Below are 22483 nucleotides of genomic sequence, written 5' to 3'. Positions count from 1 at the left end.
ACGACTTGTCCAGATGAAATATCTCGCTAAGTCGACTTCCTGAAGTCGAGATGACAACATGTCAAGATAAATTATCTCGCCAAGTCGACTTACGATGAGGAGATGATGACATGCAAAAATCTCGTTCTGTATGGATATCCCGTTGTTGAAGCACTGTCGTGGATTCTTTCTTGTTCGTCGGTGCATTTGAGGTTTTCCCCACCCGTTCTTATGTGAACAATAAACTGGCAGAGGAACAAGAGATAAACTGTAGGGTATTGATTTGATCTGGGTCGAAGTTGATTTGTGTTTTTTGTCGTCATCTCCACATCGTAAGTCGACTTGGCAAGATAATTTATCTCGACAAGTTGTCATCTCGACTTCAGGAAGTCGACTTAGCGAGATATTTCTCTGGGCAAGTCGTCATCTCGACTTCGGAAAGTCGACTTGACGAGATAATACATCTGGACAAGTCGTCATGTCGACTTATGGAAGACGACTTGGAGAGATAATGCCTCTGGACAAGTCGTCATGTCGACTTCTGGAAGTCGACTTGGAGAGATAATGCATCTGGACAAGTCGTCAATTCGACTTCGGTAAGTCGACTTAGCGATACAATTATGTGATTAAGTCGCCTTACTCTCGGCGATATGTCAACATGACGTGATAAATTATCCGAGTAAATATAGAAGTGGATGGCACTCATGGAGCGCCGTACTAAAGAGAGCAATTACAGCAAGTACAGTAAACAAGTGTACGGCGCTCCATGAGTGCCATCCACTTATTTATATATTGAGATAATTTATCACGCCATGTTGACAAATAGCGGAGAGTAAGGCGACTTAATCACATAAATTATCTCGTCCAGTCGACTTCCCGAAGTCGAGATGACGACTTGTCAAGATGAATCATCTAGTCAAGTCGACATCCAGAAGTCGAGATGACGACTTGCCGGGATAAATCATCTCGCCAAGTGGACTTAACGAATTCTAGATGACGACTTGTCGAGATGAATGTTCTCGCTAAATCGACTTCCTCCATTAAGATGTCGGCTTGTCCAGACAAATCATGTCGCCAAGTCAACTTCCCGAAGTTGACACGACAACTTGTGAAGAAGTGATATCTCGCAAAGTTGACTCACGGATATCGAGATGACAACTTGCCGAGATGAATTCTTTTGAGTTTCACCTCGAAAACTAAATTTGCTTTTCAGTTGATCTTTTCCTAGCAATATAAAACGTATTCACTTTTGGATGCGACATCGGTTTCAACATCACTGTGACGTTATTCTGATGTCATCAGGTATGAATTTACAAGCGATTTTAGATCCCAAATAAACCTATATCGTTAATGCCGAGAAAATCCCTTGGGAAGAATGAAATACATTTTCTCAAACATTAATGCAACTTCCCAAAAACCTTAACAGTATCCCCATTATTAAGTTAAAGATACATTCCTCCTCGACGATAGAAACCGAAAAAAAATAAGACGTTAAAAGAGAGTAATTATTTTGTTTACTTGGTATTAACAGTCAGTGGCGTGACTAGGGTTAAACCTAATTCAATGGGGCACTGAAGGCATAATGACAGTTCATTTAAAGATTTTAATTGAGGAGCGCCGGAGGGGGGGGGGGCACGGACATTCGTTGGGGGCCAGGGGTGCCCCCGTACCCCCCCCCCCCCCCCCATTACGCCACTGACGGTGTGTGATACCTTCTTCTTTTTTAAGAACGGAAGACCAGACGTAAAAAAAGGCCTTGAAAATGAAATATAACTGTATATATATGTCAACATGTTTATTCCATACTTTTTTAATATCCTTCATTTATCACCATGAGGTTCAAATGGTGGCCATATTTTACAGAATAACCGGGCTAACTCGACAAGATTATATTTTTTTATCACATCTGCCTGCAGGGGAGTTGCGCAAAAGGAACGTTTTTCCTTTGGAATTTTGTTGTCAGTCTCTCTTTTTGGAAAAGCCGAATATATTGGCAAATTGGACATGATGCAAACCGCCATGCGAGTAATCGGTTCGAAGCAGCGGTTACTGATGACGCTACCGTGTATACAACCATGCATGCGCTGCTCAGCCGATACCGATTCACAAGGCTTTCTATCGGCTTCTCCATACAGGGTAAGTTAAAAAGAAAATGATCAAATTTGAAAATATTTTAAAACATTTGGCTTGCTCCATTTCAGTATAACAAAATAACACACATAGGGATAAAGTACATCTTATTGACTTTTAACTGTGAACATTTCACGTAAATTTGCATACTCTATTCCCAGTTATGTCTATTTCAATAAAAAAGATCACAAAAGTCGGCTGTCCACCACTGATCATTTACAATTCTACTATATAACTGATTATCTCACCTCGATGAATGAACGAGAACTTGCAATGGAAAACATGTGTTATATCGCCACCCATATTTCAGAAAGAAAGAGTTGACTTATTCCTCATATTCAAACCACAAAATCTGACAGTAAAAATAATGGTCTTGATTTCAATGATTAAAATCTCATTTGAATGTTGTGTAATCTGTAATTCTCACTAAGCTGAATTATAGCTTCCAATGCATGGCACTCCATGGACAGCTATAAAAATGGTTTCTTTAAACACGCATACAATTTATTTGTTACAGGACATTATATTCCTTTAAACTTTGTTCGGAAAAGAACATTTGACCTTTCAAATTTCAAAAACTATACAATCACGCGCTGCCTGTTCGTCAAGCTTTTTTTTAACAGCGTCTCCGTTGGTGATCAAAGCAACAATACCTTTTCATTGAAAACAACTCAAATGACATCATTAATCATCCTTCTATGTACCTCTTCAGGAGTGGACAGGAAATAGACGAGCAGACGTTTTGCATATTTTATGAACATCAACAAAAGAGACACAACCATTAATTGCCTCTCCACGCTGCATTTTGATATCATTTTCAGACTCGGAGTCGGGTATTAGTTTCCAGCAATGCTATTCAATAATTTAGATATATAAAGTCAGTTTGCGAAAATAATGTACACGTTTCAAAATGTATCACAAACGTATCAACATACATGTTTACATGTAGGCCTGCTTTTACATGTCTTTGTTTGTGTTTACTCGACTAAACCACGGATGTCCCCGGTTCGATGCCCCATGAGTTTGTAAGCTGGGTAAACACAATCTACAAAGAAATCAACTCAGAAACCTAACCATTTGGACCCAGTGAGGATAGACTCACGGACTCATTGCCTGTCACTGATGATCTGGGCAGTGCTATTGTATAGGATTACCCCGTCACATAAGTGGGCTATTGTTACACAGAGGCACATAAAGGCCTACAGTGAATAGCCATTCGGCACCGGTTGAATATAATTTTGTTTGTGTGATTTGGGAAAAGCTTGGCTAGACTTGCCTTGTCTTTCTTTATTGCCACTATATGAAGATTTCCATATTACCTCAAAATGAGTCATCTGACTATTTTTTTTTACTTCATTATGAGCACCACGTGCATATATTCCACGTGGAAGATCAATTAAAATCTTTGGAGTCAAATGAAATGTCACACGATCTTTACTTCTGAGTACAGAAGATTCAGATTCCGCGGTTACCATTTGTACATGTCAACCACAGCAAGGGAGGTTTTTGGGGACACTGTTCTGCAACAACAACAACAAAAATTGGCGATAAAGCTTGGTGGAAAAGGGTAGTTTTTGCCATGAAGTGGACCTTTTCACCATAAAGTGGACCTTTTCAACAACGAATGTCTGTTACCCCCACCCCCGCGCTCCACATTTAAAATCTTAAAATGAACAAAATTATGTCATTATGTCATTGAAAATTATGAGCACCAGGTGCCCCCCCCCCCCCAGCGGCCCACCAGAATTAGGTTTAACCCTAGTCACGCCACTGACTGTTAATACCAAGTAAACAAAATAATTACTCTCTTTTAACGTTTTATTTTTTCCGGATTCTATCGTCGAGGAGGTAGTATCTTTAACTTAATAATGGGGACACTGTTTAGGTTCTTTGGAAGTTGCATTAATGTGTGAGAAAACGTATTTTATTCTTCCCGAGGGATTTTCTCAGCATTAGCGATATAGGTCGATTTGGGATCTAAAATCGCTTGTAATTTCATACTTGATGACATCAGAAACACGTCACAGTGATATTGAGACCGATGTCTTATTCAAAAGTCAATAAGTTTAAAATTGTTAGGAAAAGAGCTATTGAAAAGCAAATTTAGTTTTTGAGGTGAAACTCAAAAGAATTCATCTCGGCAAGTCGTCATCTCGATTTCCGTGAGTCAACTTGGTGAGTTATCACTTCTTCACAAGTTGTCATGTCAACTTCGGGAAGTTGACTTGGCGACATGATTTGTCTGGACAAGCCGACATCTTAATGGAGGAAGTCGATTTAGCGAGAACATTCATCTCGACAAGTCGTCATCTAGAATTCGTAAAGTCGACTTGGCGAGATGATTTATCCCGGCAAGTCGTCATCTCGACTTCGGGAAGTCGACTTGGCTAGACAATTTATTTCGACAAGTCGTCATCTCGACTTCGGGAAGTCGACTTAGCTAGATAATTCATCTTGACAAGTCGTCATCTCGACTTCTGGAAGTTGACTTGGCTAGATCTCGACAAGTCGTCATCTCGACTTCGGGAAGTCGACTTGACGAGATAATTTATGTGATTAAGTCGCCTTTACTCACCGCTATTTGTCAACATGGCGTGATAAATTATCTCAGTATATAAATAAGTGGATGGCACTCATGGAGCGCCGTACAAGTGCATGCCCGTGGTCGCGCATGAGTTCCCGCCATGCCCCGTGGACAGGTTTTTTTTCACAGGAAACAGCCGCGAGACACTTTCTGACGAACTCGGCCGCACTCGGGTTTCGTTGGGCTTAGACTGGTAACAGGTTTCGTTTTTCCTTTTTCGGTTACCCTTTTTTCGTTTTTGTTTTGGCAAAGAAAATGTTGTCTTAGTTTTTAATTGTTTGTGTTTCAGTGAAACAAAATGAAACAGATATGAGTGTGCTGCGTTTATTTACATAATGTTAACTGTATACAAAGGAAAACGATTGATGATTTTGTTTTATTTTTCTTTTCAAAAATCCAAAAACAGAAATTGGTTAAGGGTTTGCTTTTTCATTTTTCTGTTCAAAAATCCAAAACCAAAAATTGGACAAGGGTTTGCTTTTTCTTTTTTCTTTTCAAAAATTCAAAACCAAAAATTGGAAAAGGGTTTGCTTTTTCATTTTTTTGTTCAAAAATTCAAAACCAAAAATTGGAAAAGGGTTTGCTTTTTCATTTTTTTGTTCAAAAATCCAAAACCAAAAATTGGAAAAGGGTTTGCTTTTTCATTTTTCTGTTCAAAAATCCAAAACCAAAAATTGGAAAAGGGTTTGCTTTTTCATTTTTCTGTTCAAAAATCCAAAACCAAAACTTGGAAAAGGGTTTGCTTTTTCATTTTTCTGTTCAAAAATCCAAAACCAAAACTTGGAAAAGGGTTTGCTTTTTCATTTTTCTGTTCAAAAATCCAAAACCAAAAATTGGAAAAGGGTTTGCTTTCTCATTTTTCTGTTCAAAAATCCAAAACCAAAAATTGGAAAAGGGTTTGCTTTTTCATTTTCTGTTCAAAAATCCAAAACCAAAAATTGGAAAAGGGTTTGCTTTTTCATTTTTCTGTTCAAAAATCCAAAACCAAAACTTGGAAAAGGGTTTGCTTTTTCATTTTTCTGTTCAAAAATCCAAAACCAAAAATTGGAAAAGGGTTTGCTTTTTCATTTTTTTGTTCAAAAATCCAAAACCAAAAATTGGAAAAGGGTTTGCTTTTTCATTTTTTTGTTTAAATATCCAAAACAAAAAATTGGAAAAGGGTTTGCTTTTTCATTTTTCTGTTCAAAAATTCAAAACCAAAAATTGGAAAAGGGTTTGCTTTTTCATTTTTCTGTTCAAAAATCCAAAACCAAAACTTGGAAAAGGGTTTGCTTTTTCATTTTTCTGTTCAAAAATCCAAAACCAAAACTTGGAAAAGGGTTTGCTTTTTCATTTTTCTGTTCAAAAATCCAAAACCAAAAATTGGAAAAGGGTTTGCTTTTTCATTTTTCTGTTCAAAAATCCAAAACAAAAAATTGGAAAAGGGTTTGCTTTTTCATTTTCTGTTCAAAAATCCAAAACCAAAAATTGGAAAAGGGTTTGCTTTTTCATTTTTCTGTTCAAAGATCCAAAACCAAAAATTGGAAAAGGGTTTGCTTTTTCATTTTTCTGTTTACAATTTCAAAAATGGTAAAAGGTACAACACTTTTGTTTTTCTGTTTTCGTTTTTTAGACGCATAAACGGAAACTGGTAAACTATTTCCTTTTTCTGTTTCTTTACCAAAATTGTAATATAGTAAACGGTATTAAAGGGTTCGTTTTTCATTTTTCTTTTGACAATTTTCAAACGGTAACTGATTGGACGGTATGTACACGGACCTTCGCTTTTGGCAAAATCTCTGTACTAAAAATTCCGGCACAGCATTAAGACATGGTATCACTACTGATATTTTGTTTATCAACCACGTGTTGGAAATTTTAAATTTCTTTACCTTGGCAAAGTAAGCTTATCGAGGGACCAGTTCGCCGTATTATTAATCGGTCGACTGGTCGCATTTTGAGACACTTCGATAGTGTCTACTAACCACATGTTGGAACTTTTAAATTTCTTGACCTTCGCGGCGTGTCCGCGGATACTGGCGGCGTGCATCACCACAGTAGAGTAATTGGCCTTCTTTGCCAAGAGTTCGTAAAACTTTGGCCCCAGGGGAAAATGTTTGTGTCGAGCGGTTGAACGTTGACATGAACGGGTTCATCATTGTGAAGAAGATAATTCATCACGCTTTGATCTGCAACCAGTTTTTTTGCTTTCTCGTTGTCTTTCATGGCTTTAATCCAAGCTTTCACGAATAAAACCGACACGTTTGTTGGTTTGAAATAAGCAAAGCCAGCGCAATAATGTGCTTTGTCAGTTCGAGTCGGATAAGGAGATCTCGGATCGATCATAGACATGTCGAAGTCTCCTTTGAAGTGCGGGAAAGGATCTCGGAACCAAAACGTGTCGGCGTCGGTGAAAAGAACTTCCAAGCCTTTCTCCAGTAAAGACAGAAGGTACGCCTGACGCTTATTGAAGAGTGCATAGTACGAGCGGCGTTTAGTGCGTAGTATCTCCTTGCTAGTGGATTCTCCTGAGTTAGTCAACACCACATGCACTGCTGGGTCACCCTCGGCTCTCTCGCTCAGATACCGGTAACATTTCTGGTCTTCTGCAATGACGGTAGTATTCACACAGACTTTCGTTCGTTTGATACTTTCCAGCATGTTGAGAGTCATATCCATGAAGCCAAGGTTGGTTGTAGTCAACATGACGACACCAGACCTATTCTTGACATCAGCTAAGCTGCAGTTTGACAGAGGTCCACGTGTTTCGTTCACGCGCCCAGGCATCCATCCCGCTGCTTCTTCGCCATGCAATTTACTCGGGTCGTTTTGTTGGCACTTGCAACCGCTAGGTTTGGGAATAACATCGGAATTTTGGGAGGAATCTACAAGATTAAAATGGAAAAGAAGTATCACAATGTGGATATAGAAGGAATGGGGCCCTAATCATGCTCGACCGGTGGATTGGGTAACGATCTTCTCCACGGACATCTATGCAATTTGTCCAGGGCCCGTTTTTCAAACTTGTAAACAAATATTTACACGAAGTTGATGACATCTACAAAGAAATCAACGTGTTCTGTTTATGAAAGACAGTTACAGTGGAATGAACAATTGCTTTTTTCGTTAAAACACTATGGTCCTGCACGCAATGCAGGAGGCAGGAAGAAATCTATAGAGAGCAAGACCATACTGTATACGGGGACGTCACTATAGTCCGACGTACCATTGGTCCGAAGTCCCATTGGTCCGAAGTCCCATTGTTCCGAAGTCCCATTGCTCTATACGTTCCATTGCTATAAACGACCCATTGGTCCGAAGTCCCATTGGTCTGAAGTCCCATTAGTCCGAAATCCCATTGGTCCGACGCCCCATTGGTCCGAAGTCCCATTGGTCCGACGCCCCATAGGATTATGGTAAGGGTTAGGGTTAGGGTTAGGGTCAGTCAACCTGAACCAGTGAAACTACACAGTATTATATTTCATCGGACCAATGGGACTTCGGACCAATGGGACTTTGGACCAATGGGACTTCGGACCAATGGGACTTCGGACCAATGGGACTTCGGACCAATGGGACTTCGGACTATCGAGACTTAACCACTGTATACTTACTTATAATGAATGCGATGAAGGCAGCTGACTGTATGAAGAACAAAATCTTATAGATGTGGTCTACCGCGGCCATTTCCAATTCGCCTGCAGTTAGATTCACAACAAAAAAAGTGACTGATATTCCCAAAAGATCTGGAGTCTAGTTGTCAATAAATATTTGTCTGGTTTATATTTGTTCTAGTAACTAATCAGTGATTGCTGAAGAGTGATCTCATTTTGCTTAGAAATTCAAAACGAGATTTTACTGTGCAGAGACATTTTAAGAAGCCAGAGTAGTGTAACATATAGATTTTGGGGTATGGTCTTTGGGAAGTTTGACTATACATGTACTATATGTTAGGATACAGTAGCTGTGGCTAAGAGCAGGATGAACGATGACTACGAAGACTATACAAAGACACACTGGTAATGACTATGAGCTCAGCTATACGGAAAACTGGTTTATTTTCAAGAACTCAATATTCTACCGGTATTGTGTATGTACAGAGCTATAACCTCAGACCATACGGCTGAATCAGCTGATGGGTATGGCTGGGTAACAGAATACAGAAGTTGGAGACAGGAGACAGAGGTTCTGAAGAGTTGACTGAAGTGGGAAAACGTGGACCTTTTATACAATTTCTGAGGGGCAACTTTGAGTGAAAATAGGAGATGATGTCATATAAGGAAAATGTAACTTATATGACATCATTTCTGAGTAAACGTAGACTGACCCTGGACTGACGTAATGGTCAGTCTGGGGGAGTACCCTTATGAGGTCATTTTCCCCTGTACAAGGGTTAAATCACAGTCTTGGTTTGCTGTGGGTGCTTGCTTGGAAAATAGTGACGTGAAGACCTTGGGGTGTAATGTGGGACACCTGTTGTGAGAGTAGTTGTATGTGTGCTGAGGGACAGTACAATTTCGTTCTTACATTTACTTTCCCTTTCCTCTTGGGGAAGAAAACGTCCTCGTTTTCAAGGTATAAAAATAAATGAATTACGGTTACTTAAAAAAATACCGAATTAAACAAAAATATATTAAAGTACTGTTGTGTCCAAATGCGTGTGCAAGAATATTAAACTGATGAATACACAAAAATTGTCGTTACACTATTCAAAACTATGAACAAAAAAAAATTACAGAAAATTCAAGAAAGTACAAGTTGGTCTTATTCCTCCATGGTCTTAACAACGACGAAAACATCTGTAAAGGTGGAGAATGATAAGTGGACAATGTGGTGAATTGGATATTATACCGTAAATGAAGTTCATAAACACATTATTCGAGAGCATGGGCGTCGCCAGGATTTTTTCTAGAGGGGGGCAAAAAAATTTTCTAAATAAGACATCAAATCGTGGTCTAAATAAGACATCAAAATTGGCTAATGAACTGAATTACATTGGAATGTAAACTGTGAAAATGACCACACGAGTAGGCTACATGGAATTGGGGCAGAGGGAGGGTTTTGGCTTGTGTTCATTGGGATGGACATTCACGGCTACCTCGAGCCGGCGACACCAAAGAGGAAAATCTTCGGTGCAATTTCCAGAAAATGGGGCAGGGAGTTCGATCTTAAAATACCGTATCGGGGGAGGAGAAACTACTAAAAGTGGGAGGGGGAGACATGGCTGCAGCAATTGTGCAGTAAAAAAAATACAGTGAAAAGATAAAACTAATGAACCTAAAAGGAACTATAAGGCTACAATAATAAACAATGGCAAAGATATTTGGCTAACATAAGCAATGTGCACAAAATATGATGAAATACAAGTGATGAAAGAAAGCACAGAAAATAAAAATGGTATAAAACAAAGAAAATGGTACAAAAATGTGCAAAAACAAAATAACTTGCAGGAATTAAGTCTTCAGCTGGGCACCGTCAGCGTTGGTCCGTCGGCAATGCACTGTTCACAGGGATGATTGGCACTTGCAGGACTGGATGAACTGGCTGGACGCAGCTGAGAAGACGACGAGAAGTACGGAGGACGGGGAGGACAGGAACAGGAACACAGCTAGTTGAGAAACAGGAACAGTTCGAAGACAGGAACAGTTCGGAAGAGAAGACACAGGAGGTCGAGACACGGAGAGATGGCTTGAAGACAACAGGAACGGCAGTAGCGGCAACAGGAACTGGGCAGAGAGGATGGAACAGGTCCAATCAGCCACGAGGACCAACAGCTCAGGCAGTGCAGAAAGGGGGTCTTTGGCGAGCCGTTAAAAACGGGAACAAACAGGACGACTGGAAACTGGAACAGGCAGGACTACTGGAACAGGCGGAAACTTGAAGCAGGAACAGGTAGAAATAGGGGCAGGAACAGCAGGAACAGCAGGAACAGGCGACAAAGTTATAGTTACAGATGAGATGCCAATTCAACGGCTTGTGAGGGTAAACACTCGCTGCTACCAGTGTAACATCAGTAGCTTTGGATATAATGTATAGTCTTTGGAATGTTTGACTATACGTATATGTTAAGATAGGGTAGATATGGCTAAGAGCGGGATGAACGATGACTACGAAGAATACAAAGACACACTGGTAATGACTATGAGCTCAGCTATATGGAAAACTGGTTTATTTTCAAGAACTCAATATTCTCCCGGTATTGTGTATGTATAGAACTGTAACCTCAGACCATACGGCTGAATCAGCTTATGGGTATGGCTGGGTACCAGAATAAGTTGGAGACATAAGACAGAGGCTCTGAAGAGTTGACTGAAGTGGGAAAACGTGGACTTTTTGTACAATTTCTGAGGGGCAACTTTGAGTGTAAATAGGAGATGATGTCATATAAGGAAACATAACTTATATGACATCATTTCTGAGTAAACGTAGACTGACCCTGGACTGACGTAATGGTCAGTCTGGGGGAAGTACCCTTATGAGGTCATTTTCCCCTGTACAGGGGTTAAATATCACAGTCTTGGTATGCTGTGGGTGCTTGCTTGGAAAAGAGTGACCTTGGGGTGTAATGTGGGACACCTGTTGTGAGAGTGGTTGTACGTGTGCTCAGGGACAGTACAAATTTGAGTAGCTTTAAGCAAAGCTCCATGCTTCAAGCAAGAATTTCTGGTGTTTACTACAGTTCTTGTCTCAAACACCTAGTTATCATTTAGACGGCAACATTGGCCGTCATTTTCTTCCTGTCAGCAGCGCAATGGTCGTGCGTTAAAAGAAGATGTGAATCCGCGTAAATCAGAGTTAATAGATAAGCCGAAGGTGGTTAATAAACAACGCTGTCACTATCGGCAGCATTCAACGGACAAACACGACCGCAAATGACCAAATCGCTTCACCAGTCATGACCTCGCAGGGTTAATAATGGTATATGCATCTGATCATATCAGATCACTGATATCATAATGACCGGGTGGTCAAACTTTGTAATATTCAAACACGGATCCTAGACACCAGGATAAACGACTGTTCTGAGCTCCAGTACAAAATGCACTGAGCGGACTTGCCTTAATTGGTTAGACGCGTGATAACGGGCATTAATACCCGTTGGCTCGTAATCGCGAATTTTCCAGATGTGCCATTGTGTTGGTTTTTTTCATGACAGTTCAAGCATTTATTGCTCCATGGTTCCATCAACTAGAAACGGTATGACCTTGTGGCCCCAATAAAGATGTACTACGCCCACTGATTGGTCGAGCTTCAGATGGCCTGCTTAATATTCATAAGCATTCATTGCGTGCACTTCGCGCCGCGATTCGCGCGTGCTTTTCACATTTTTTTTGGTCAACGTACGTATGTGAGCATTACGGTTTACACGCAAATCGATGAAATCTCGCAAAATTCATTTTTCAACCGGCGATTTGGACCAAAAATATTACAGGCTCCTGCACGTGTTTCACGTGTAAATGAAGCGTACACTATCCTCTACCTACTGAAACTTGCCATTTCTTTCGGTCTTTTTTAAGAATCGAATATACACCTATAAACAATCGGCCCTCGCTTTTGTTGCTATAAAATATGATTTTTGTTTGACGCGCCGTAACATAAACACTTCAATTTTGTCAAAAGGAATTATATTTGGTAGCACACGATTTTAACTTTTCACTAACATTGTCATCTTGGCCAATAGTGGTACATTCGTAGTTGTCTGTGTTTTTCTGTTGTCTCGAATGCAGTCTCGTAGGCCTTTCGGGCCGTGCGTGCGTGACTCCAAGCAAACAGGCTCTGCGCGCGACGGTGACACTGCCACTGACTGTTTCGGCGCAAGCAAAAAGTTGCGCCATTTCGTAAGGTTTCGTGAAATCGGCTGCAGCCAGCACAATAGAACACATGGAAGGGTTTTATTTTCAAGCTAAAAAAGCGGAAAATATGCTGTTAAAGTGCTGTTAATAGAAACGTCTGTTAAATTATAGAAAAATAATAATGACATGGGAAGATATTACCAACGGCGTCCTTCAGCCAAAGGGGGGGGGGGGGAGATTTGTCTGCCCCAACTCCGGTACGCATATTTTTTATATTTTTTTGGTATATATCGATTCCTTTAATGAAACAGCGTGTGTTAAGCTGCGTGGATGTACGGTGTAAGTGCCATTCGGATTCTAGTCTGAGTATCATCCAATATCCTCGGAGCCAAGTCTCTTGTACTGTTTAACGTCTGATATGTCAAAGCGTGCAGATTATGCGATCCCGCGCCTCAGCCAATTGGAGTAGCCTTTACTAAAGTGACGTCATTTCTTTCCAAAATCAGGACTAAAACTGTGATTGGTCAATTCGAATGCAGTGTTTTGTTATACAACAACAGCCTATATAGTCTGGTTCCCAGACCAAAGATTCTGACTATTCCTGATGAATCTTATGTCAGGTAACCTCCGGTAATACATTGTATTACAATTTACGTCACGTGACTAAAACGGGAGGAATTCCTCCTTTTTCCGGAAATGTCCGAAGTTTGCCGAATTCATTTCGTCGACAATCGGATAGCGCCCGAGTATTTCCGAGAATAATATATGTTTGATTAACCGCTAATTGCTTATTAAAAACTTTTTTAAATGAGTTGATAATTAATATTCATTACTTTCATTTACAAAAATCAAGTAGGCCTATACCCAGATCGTATGGGCGAACTTTTTGCTGCGTCATGTACTATTTTGAATTTGACGACCGTTACCGGTAGTGTAATTTTTTTTCCTAGGAGGGTTAGGGGCAATGTCATGAATAATTCAGTTTTTCCTTTGAATCATTGCAAGACTTAAGTTCTCGTTCTATTTCCCCTTAATTTAAAATGATCTCAGTGATAAATTTGGAGAAGAAAAATAGCTGATGAAAATGAGCAGCGACGACGTGGATTCGAACCAGGGATCTTTGTAATCCATAGCTCATCTCGCTATCCACTAGTCTACTGTGTGGTAGCTCAACGACAACCGTTCTTTAAAATGCTTTAATGTATTGTAACTAGTTGAGTAACTAACAACAATGCTGTTGATGCCATTGTCCGTTCTCATGGATAAACATGACTTATTCATGACATTGCCCCTAACCCTCCTAGGAATAAAAATTACGCTTACCGGTATACCGAGATTTTCCAAAACTCGGTCTTCATTCGGTCCGCCTGCTAACAGTGCTGTTTGGGTGCCTAATTTTGAAGATTCCAGATCAACATAAGTCAATGTTATCTTACAGAAATATCAAACTGTATTATCATAACTGTATGATATTACAAAGCAAGTGATTTATTAAAAATTTGTTCAGAACATTAAAAGCTATAAGTGATAAAGCGAAAGCTGAAACGAAGCCGAGATTTTAAAAAGGGTCATCAATGTCGTCATGTTTATTTTTAGCCACAGAGGCTGCCTGACCTACAATTTAGACGTGAGCGTCGGGAATAATTGTCAGGTCTGGGAACAAGACTAACAACACACAGCCTTTGCTGCTGTGTCTAGCGGTTTTTTTTATCCATGTCTAGACACGACAACGAGTGAATGACCAAAGACCCGACAAAGAAAGCGCCCGCTGATTGGTCAAAATATAGAGGTCAAGATGCGGCTGTCTTGCATTATTCATCAGCGAATCTGCTCAAATATAATATTTAACATAGACTAGTCGGATTCTGGGTGGTCAGGAAAACAGCACCAATAAAGACAACAAAAGCAACAACAACATCCAACAGCTAAAGCTAAAATCAAAATCAAAAGTAAAGAAACACCATGAAAACTTGAGACCGTGTTCTTATGAGACACTTCAAATGTGTCTACTAACCACATGTTCGAACTTTTAAATTTCTTGACCTTAGCAGCATGTCCACGGATACTGGCGGCGTGCATTACCACAGTAGAGTAATTGGCCTTCTTTGCCAAGAGTTCGTAAAACTTTGGCCCCCAGGGGAAAATGTTGGTGTCGAGCGGTTGAACGTTGACATGAACAGGTTGATCCACTCGAAGAAGAAAGTTCATCTGGTTCTGATCCGCCAATAGTCTTCCTATTTTAGCATTGTGTTTCATGGCATTAATCCAAGTGTTCACGAACAGGATTGTCACGTTTGTTGGCTTGAAATAAACAAACCCGGCACAGTACCACGTTTTTTCAGTTCGGTTTGGATAAGGAGATCTCGGATCGATCATAGACATGTCAAAGTCTCCCCGGAAGTAAGGAAAGGGATCTCGGAACCAAAACGAGTCGGCGTCAGTGAACAAAACTTCCAAGCCTTGCTCCAGTAAAGACAGAACATACTCTTGACGCTTATTGAAGAGTGCATAGTACGAGCGGCGATCGCTCCGCTTGATTTCCCGGCTCTGTGATTCTCCTGAGTTAGTCAACACCACATGCACTGCTGGGTCACCCTTGGCTCTCTCGCTCAGATACCGGTAACATTTCTGGTCTTCTGCAATGACGGTAGTATTCACACAGACTTTTGTTCGTTTGATACTTTCCAGCATGTTGAGAGTCATATCCATGAAGCCAAGGTTGGTTGTACTCAATATGACGACACCAGACCTATTCTTGACGTCAGCTAAGCTGCAGTTGGACAGAGGTCCACGTGTTTCGTTCACGCGCCCAGGCATCCATCCCGTTGCTTCTTCGCCGTGCAATTTACTCAGGTCGTTTTGTTGGCACTTGCAACCGCTAGGTTTGGGAATATCATCGGAATTCTGGGAGGAATCTACAATATTGAAATGGAATAGAAGTATTACAATGTGGCTGTATGTATACTAGGAGTGGGGCCCTAATCAGGCTCGACCGGTGGATTGGGTAACGATCTTCTCCACGGATATCTATGCAATTTGTTCGGAGCCCGATTTTCAAACTTGTAAACAAACATTTACACGAAGTTGATGTTATCTGCAAAGAAATCAACGTCATCTGTTTATGAAAGACAGTTACAATGGAATGAACAATTGCTGTTTTCGTTAAAACATTATTTTAATAACGTCCTTCGCGGTCCTGCACGCAATGCAGGAAGCAGGAAGAAATATATTTTTTGTATAGAAAGCAAGACCATACTGTATACGGGGACGTCTCTATAGTCCGAAGTCCCATTGGTCCGAAGTCCCATTGGTCCGAAGTCCCATTGGCCCGAAGTCCCATTGGCCCGAAGTCCCATTGGCCCGAAGTCCCATTGGTCCGAAGTCCCATTGGTCCGAAGTCCCATTGGCCCGAAGTCCCATTGGTCCGAAGTCCCATTGGTCCGAAGTCCCATTGGTCCGAAGTCCCAGTCCCATTGGCCCGAAGTCCCATTGGCCCGAAGTCCCATTGGTCCGAAGTCCCATTGGCCCGAAGTCCCATTGGCCCGAAGTCCCATTGGCCCGAAGTCCCATTGGTCCGAAGTCCCATTGGCCCGAAGTCCCATTGGCCCGAAGTCCCATTGGCCCGAAGTCCCATTGGTCCGAAGTCCCATTGGTCCGAAGTCCCATTGGCCCGAAGTCCCATTGGTCTGAAGTCCCATTGGTCCGAAGTCCCATTGGTCCGAAGTCCCATTGTTCCGAAGTCCCATTGCTCTATACGTTCCATTGCTATAAACGTCTCATTGGTCCGACGTCCCATTGGCCCGAAGTCCCATTACATGTAGTCCGAATGCCCATTGGTCCGACGCCCCGAAGGATTATGGTAAGGGTTATAGGTTAGGGTTAGGGTGATGGTCAGTCAACCTGAACTAGTGAAACTACACAGTATTATGTTTCATCGGACCAATGGGACTTCGGACCAATGGGACTTCGGACTAGACTATCGAGACTCAACCACTGTATACTTACTTATAATGAATGCGATGAAGGCAGCTGACTGCATGAAGAACAAAATCTTATAGATGTGGTCTACCGCGGCCATTTTGAATTCGCCTGCAGTTAGATTCACAACAACAAAAGTGACTGAAATTCCCAAAATATCTGGAGTCTAGCTGTCAATAAATATTTGGTTTATATTTGTTCTAGTAACTAATCAGTGATTGCTGAAGAGAGATCTCACTTTGCTTAGAAATTCAAAACGAGATTTTACTGTGCAGAGACATGTTAAGAAGCCAGAGTAGCTTCGAACAAGAAGTTCTGGCGTTTACTACAGTTCTTGTCTCGAACACCTAGTTATCATTTAGACATTGGCCGTCATTTTCTTCCTGCCAGCAGCGCAATCATGGGCGTCGCGAGGGGGGGCAAGGGGGGGCACTTGCCCCCGCCCCCTGGAAAAGCCAAAAAAAAAAAAAAAAAGGAAGAAAAAGAAAAGAAAAGAAAAGAAAAGAAAAAGAGGCGCGAAGACAAAGTGGTGTAAATTTAATGAGTTGGGGGGGGGGAATGTCCCTGCCCCCCTCTAAAACTGATAAATCGAGAATGTGTTGAGAAACACAAGCCTTTTTTGACAAAAAAAAATTGTTTGTCCCCCTCTAGAAAAAATCCTGGCGACGCCCATGAGCGCAATGGTTGTGCGTTAAAAGAAGATGTGAATATCCGGGTAAATCAGAGTTAATAGATAATCCAAAGGTGGTTAATAAACAACGCTGTCACTATCGGCAGCATTCCACGGACAAACAAACACGACCATTTATCAAGTCTGTTAAGGAGATGAAATGACCAAATGGCTTCACCAGTCACGACCTCGCAGGGTTAATAATGCATCTGATCATATCAGATCACTGATATCATAATGACCGGATGGTGAAACTTTGTAATATTAAAAACAGCACACTCCATGGTCGCGCTCAGGAAAACCCATAGTGTGGGTTTATAAATCGGTCGGTGGAATTTCGATACAAGTTGTAAAATAGAGATTTAGAAAGTCCATAGAAAAAACGTGTGGACTCGGACCTAAGCGACATTTTACTTCTCAAAAGCCTCGTCTGACATGATCATATTTTACGATGCAAGGGTTTCCGCTGTGTTTTTTCCCCCAAGCATTCACATTGGTCAGTGATCAGCCTATTACGTTCAAGCAATCCTAATCCGAAAGATCCCAATAATTATAATTTCAGTCATTGATTCATTCACACGTTATTTCTTATACCTTATAGGCCTACTTTATTTAGAATGTACGATTATTAATTATTCAGGCTATTGGTCCCTCGCATGACGCCTTGCCTGGTACAAAATACAATAAAGCATAAAATTTATGTCATAAATTATAGTAATATGTCGCGAATCATCAAGAAACCACGTGCATATATCCTAGTCGATACCTGACATTTTAAAATATCAACCGTTTACATCATTATGCTTACCAACGTGATTACGTCCGGTGTCGATTACCATGCATACAATGCTGAATCCTCTGTGTGTACCACACGGCTTGCACGCACAGGGTCTACGTGGTGTCTGTTTCAGGGTGACTACAGGTGACGTTACACGATAGGAGATGAACCAAACATGTCCATTTTCTCGATGATAGCTAGCTTGCGAAAATATAATTGCTCATCAACTTTAATTTATGCGCACGTGAACTAAATGAACAGTACAAAGTGCAAGATCAAGTACCATGCGTCAGTGTATACTAATGCAAATAAATGCTAAGTGTTTGCATTTATCGAGAATACATTTTCAAACACTTCGGGGTGCAGACCTCCAAATCGACTCCCATAGACCTCAGTGATAATTATTACGCCTTCTTCCGAAAATTATTAAAATTACCCACAACTCAACGTTCAATTATCTGAAAAGGGAAAATTTCATCCAATGACGATCACCCTGACAGAATAGACGGACTAAACCCGGCCTGACTCGAAGTCTGACTCGAAGGTGGTAAATAAGCGCCCTCTGTTGTTCACACGGGGAGCCCCTAGGGTAATAAACCGTTTTGGTCTGCATTTCATTGCCCACTCATCACTAGTCATCACTTATCAGTGCTACTTATAAGTCATCACTTAAGTGATGACTTATAAGTAGCACTGATGAGCTAATAATTAGACTAGTGATGAGTGGGCAATGAACCTGTCACCACATGTGTTGATGGGAGGTATTTTTTTGCAGTGAGAGAGCTCACAAAGACACTGTATGGCTGTTGGATTTGGCTGTTGCACCATGTTGCTGCATATCTCTATGTGCTGTAGGATGTAAAGTTAAAATATCCCATGATTCAATTACGGGACAGTTGATTAGGGACAAAAATGTCACCTGTCCCCCTCCTGTACATGAACTACCTGTATCAGGGTCTACCCGATGTTCCCCAATACCGATATGTTCCGCAAAATCCTTAGGATTAGGGTTAGGGTTAGGTTTGGGGAACATAGCGTCACCGACACCACTAAGTAACACTTCATGTGTTAAACCATTTTTCTTTCTTTCGATTTTCAGTTTTTACATTTTTAATGTCCATAGTTAAAGCATGGAGCTGTGGTTAAAGCACATGCGCAGTTGTTAGATGTGAGTTATAAATTGAAGTTATCGATATGCAGCTGTTAATCCCTGAAAGCGCTTTCTGTTCTTTGAAGATGAATTGATTTTTTCCCGATAAGATAGGCTAAATGGAAATGGGTCAACTCGTACCCGAGTTAACTCGTACCCAAGTCAACTCGTACCCCAAAATTGACACCCAAGTCAAGTCGTACCCGAGTTAGGTCGTACCCGAGTCAAGTCGTACCCCAGTCAACTCGTACCCGAGTCAAGTCGTACCCGAGTTGACTCGTACCCGAGTCAACTCGTACCCGCAGCTCAAAATAGTTGCCTATTTTCGAAAAGAAAATCAGTGAAACCATGTGTTTATAGCTCCATGGTGAAACGAACGGAAGATCGGAGGGATATGGTCGGTTGTCCGTGCACGGTGACATCGTTTGTGCCGAGCCTGTGCGCGCACTCGCTGGTCAACGTGGTCGTACCGTGCACAGTCTGTGACATCGTTTTTGCCGGGCCCGTGCGCGCACTCGCCGGTCCACGTGGTCGTCCGTGCACGGTGACATCGTTTTTGCCGGGCCTGTGCGCGCATTCATCGGCCAACGTGGTCGTACCGTGCACGGTGACATCGTTTTTGCCGGGCCTGTGCGCGCACTCATCGGCCAACGTGGTCGTACCGTGCACGGTGACATCGTTTTTGCCGAGCCTGTGCGCGCACTCATCGGCCGAAGTATGCATGCTTTTTTCAATTTATTTTATTTTTATATTACAGATGATCCTGTGGTTTTCCGATGAACCATTTTCTGCTGCTCAAACCGATCGATCGCATGGTCTGTCACACAGTTCATGATGAATCGAATCGGATGTCAAGTTTCGAGGACGAAACCCGATTAGCTCAGTTTTGTTTATAATAAAACTTTCTCTTGCTCTTGAATTACAATTGCTCATGTCAAACAATCTTTCACACCCAAGGATCAACTAACAAATTGGTCCCCTAAAACTTATAGAAAGAGCATCTCTGAATGAAACGAGCCATGATTTTCCTTTATCGTGTTTACTTCCTTGATGCCTCAAATGTAAACAAATAATTAAAAATCCTACATTTCTGTTACCAAAATAATATTCTAGTTGAACTTATCGCAGAAATTTTATTTAAGCTGCACAAGATTTTTTTTACGACATTTACCGAACTAACTGTTCAAAAAATGACCAACATATTAAAGAATCATTATAAATTAAATAACGATGTCCGTGTGACTCTTTTAAGTTTCCTGTAATATATTTTCTCTTCAGATTTGTACTGTCAGGGCCCCCAATCTTCCCAAAGAGATTTGTGCCATGTGCAGTTTTTATTCAATAAATGATGCCAAAAATGGAGTGAGTGAACGTTGAAAAATATTACTTTTACATTACAAAATTCATTTTTTAATAGCAGCTTTCTTTAAAAAAAAAAAAGGTCTTAAATACTAAATTCGTAAAAAGAAAACTATGCCCTTAAAACACGTTCGACCGAACAAAAAAAGACGTAGCAGTTTGCCCAGTCACTCCGCAATCTCAGTGATCCAGGGTCTCTGAAAAAAGAAAGAAAAAACATCATTACTAAGAGAAAATACTACACAAATTTTAAAATAACACATCTGATGATCTGGATGAAAAGTGAAATTTACCGTTTATCAGCGAGGGCTCCGTCGACTCGCGAGTACCACACTGATGCCGTTTTGAAAATGTTCTCCGCGCGGTACCCGTCCGTTCGCGATGAAGCCCTTGCCGATGAATGGTACATTTTCCCTTTTCATCCAGATTGTGATCAACATTTGATACCACCGCCAAATCCTTGAACTTTATTTGTATTTCTGGCGGCGTAACTACTATTTCTCAGTTGCCGTTTTTGAGGGTAAAATCGGAAGTTATGTTAACCATCCATCCGTACTTCCAAACTAAAAAAGGGGGGTACGAGTTGACCTGGGTGCGAGTTGACCCGGGTACGAGTTGACTCGGGTACGAGTTAACCTGGGTACGAGTTAACCCGGGTACGAGTTTACTTGGGTACGAGTTTACTTGGGTACGAGTTGACTCGGGTACGAGTTGACTCGAGTACGAGTTGACTCGGGTACGAGTTAACTCGGGTACGAGTTGACCCAAAATCGAAATAAAAACAAAAACATATTAAGCGTCCTGCCTTTTAGAAAAAAAAAGGGAGGGCCTTTTTTTTTTCTCCTCCAAAATGGCCGCCCGTCCGATCATGGAGAAAGTGTTTTATTTCTCCATGGTCCGATCTATTTTTCAAGATGGCCGCCAGCTTTGTTTTTAAATGGCCGTCACTTGGACTTGGACTCAGGAAATGACATACAAGCTTTATATGGGCTAGATGCAACGCAACATAGCCCCATTAATGTGGCCAATTTACTGGATTACCTCCGTAAAGAAAGGCCATACTTGGAACATGTACCCGAACATGTAGAATTTACTAGACTACCTCCGTAAATAAAGGCTATACTTGGAACATGTACCCGAACTTGTAGAACTTTGTCAAATTTAAATTTTCACATTTAGGCTTTGTTTGTAGTTTATTTTTGCTTTGGAAGCACATTGACTCTAATTATACTATAGAAAAAAGTGCTGCGTTTGTCAGACGTTTATTTTTTGTGTAATTTCCAGATTCGTGTGCACACAATTGCGTATCAAAATTTCAACATGAAATTACATGCAAAATAGACTTCTGAAAAAGGCAGCACTTTTTTAAGAGGGCGAGTATGCTTCTAATTCTAGTTCTTAAGCAAAAATAAACTACAAACAAAACCTAAATGTGAAAATCAAAATTTGACAAAGTTCTACATATTCGGGTACATGTTCGAAGTGTGGCCTTTATTTACGGAGGTAGTCCAGTAAATGGCCACATTTATGGGGCTACACTGTAAAAAAAAAAAAAAAAAGGTCGGATAAAACACTGTTGGGCAATGTAATTTACCCAGAATTGGTATGAAATTATTTCATATTGGGATGAATTGGGTCAAACTGTCAATCTATTGGGAAGAATTTGTCTTAGAGTGTAGGCAGTTGATAATTCGACCAACGTTGGTCGAATTATCAACCCATTTTGCCCAACCTTTTAACAGTGTAGAAGCAACAGAAAAAGAGGTCAAAATGACGTCACTGTTTCTAAAATTTATCATTTTTTTCTGTAAAAAAATAAAGGAGGCACCCTTCAAAAAAGAAAGGGGCGAGGACGCTGAATATGTTGTTTTTTATTTGGCCTTATCATGTCTTTTCGAAATTTTGATTGGCAAAACATCATTTATGAAATATGATATTTTGGGAAATTTGTTAAGTTTTCTCACTAAAATGTATGGAGCATTTTGTTGTCTTGAAATGATCGTTTCAGTTATGTTGACCACATTGTTACCAAGTATTAGCCAACTCCGAACAAACGCTCTCAAAATCATTATTGGCGATGTAT

At 40.8% G+C, this 22483-nt stretch overlaps 1 protein-coding gene and 1 pseudogene across 1 annotated transcript; both read right to left on the bottom strand.

The window, feature by feature from the left end:
• Positions 1 to 6259: 6259 nt before the first annotated feature.
• LOC119719607 lies at positions 6260 to 11328 on the bottom strand (annotated as a pseudogene).
• A 2638-nt stretch (positions 11329 to 13966) lies between these two features.
• LOC119719181 (UDP-D-xylose:L-fucose alpha-1,3-D-xylosyltransferase 1-like) lies at positions 13967 to 15489 on the bottom strand. The gene has a single exon (XM_038188540.1). The coding sequence runs from the start codon at positions 15280 to 15282 to the stop codon at positions 14320 to 14322; it is 963 nt and encodes a 320-aa protein (XP_038044468.1). The 5' UTR covers positions 15283 to 15489; the 3' UTR covers positions 13967 to 14319.
• Between the last annotated feature and the right edge of the window lie 6994 nt (positions 15490 to 22483).

The sequence above is a fragment of the Patiria miniata genome, unplaced genomic scaffold, assembly GCF_015706575.1.
Source record: "Patiria miniata isolate m_02_andy unplaced genomic scaffold, ASM1570657v1 HiC_scaffold_8, whole genome shotgun sequence".
Taxonomy (NCBI): Eukaryota; Metazoa; Echinodermata; class Asteroidea; order Valvatida; family Asterinidae; genus Patiria; species Patiria miniata.
The sequence above is the reverse complement of the archived record's forward strand: the minus strand, read 5'-3'. Positions and strand labels throughout refer to the sequence as shown.

Bases quoted from the DNA above. Each gene is read 5' to 3' on its own strand.
- LOC119719181 (XM_038188540.1), bottom strand. From the start codon at position 15,282: ATGCCTGGGCGCGTGAACGAAACACGTGGACCTCTGTCCAACTGCAGC.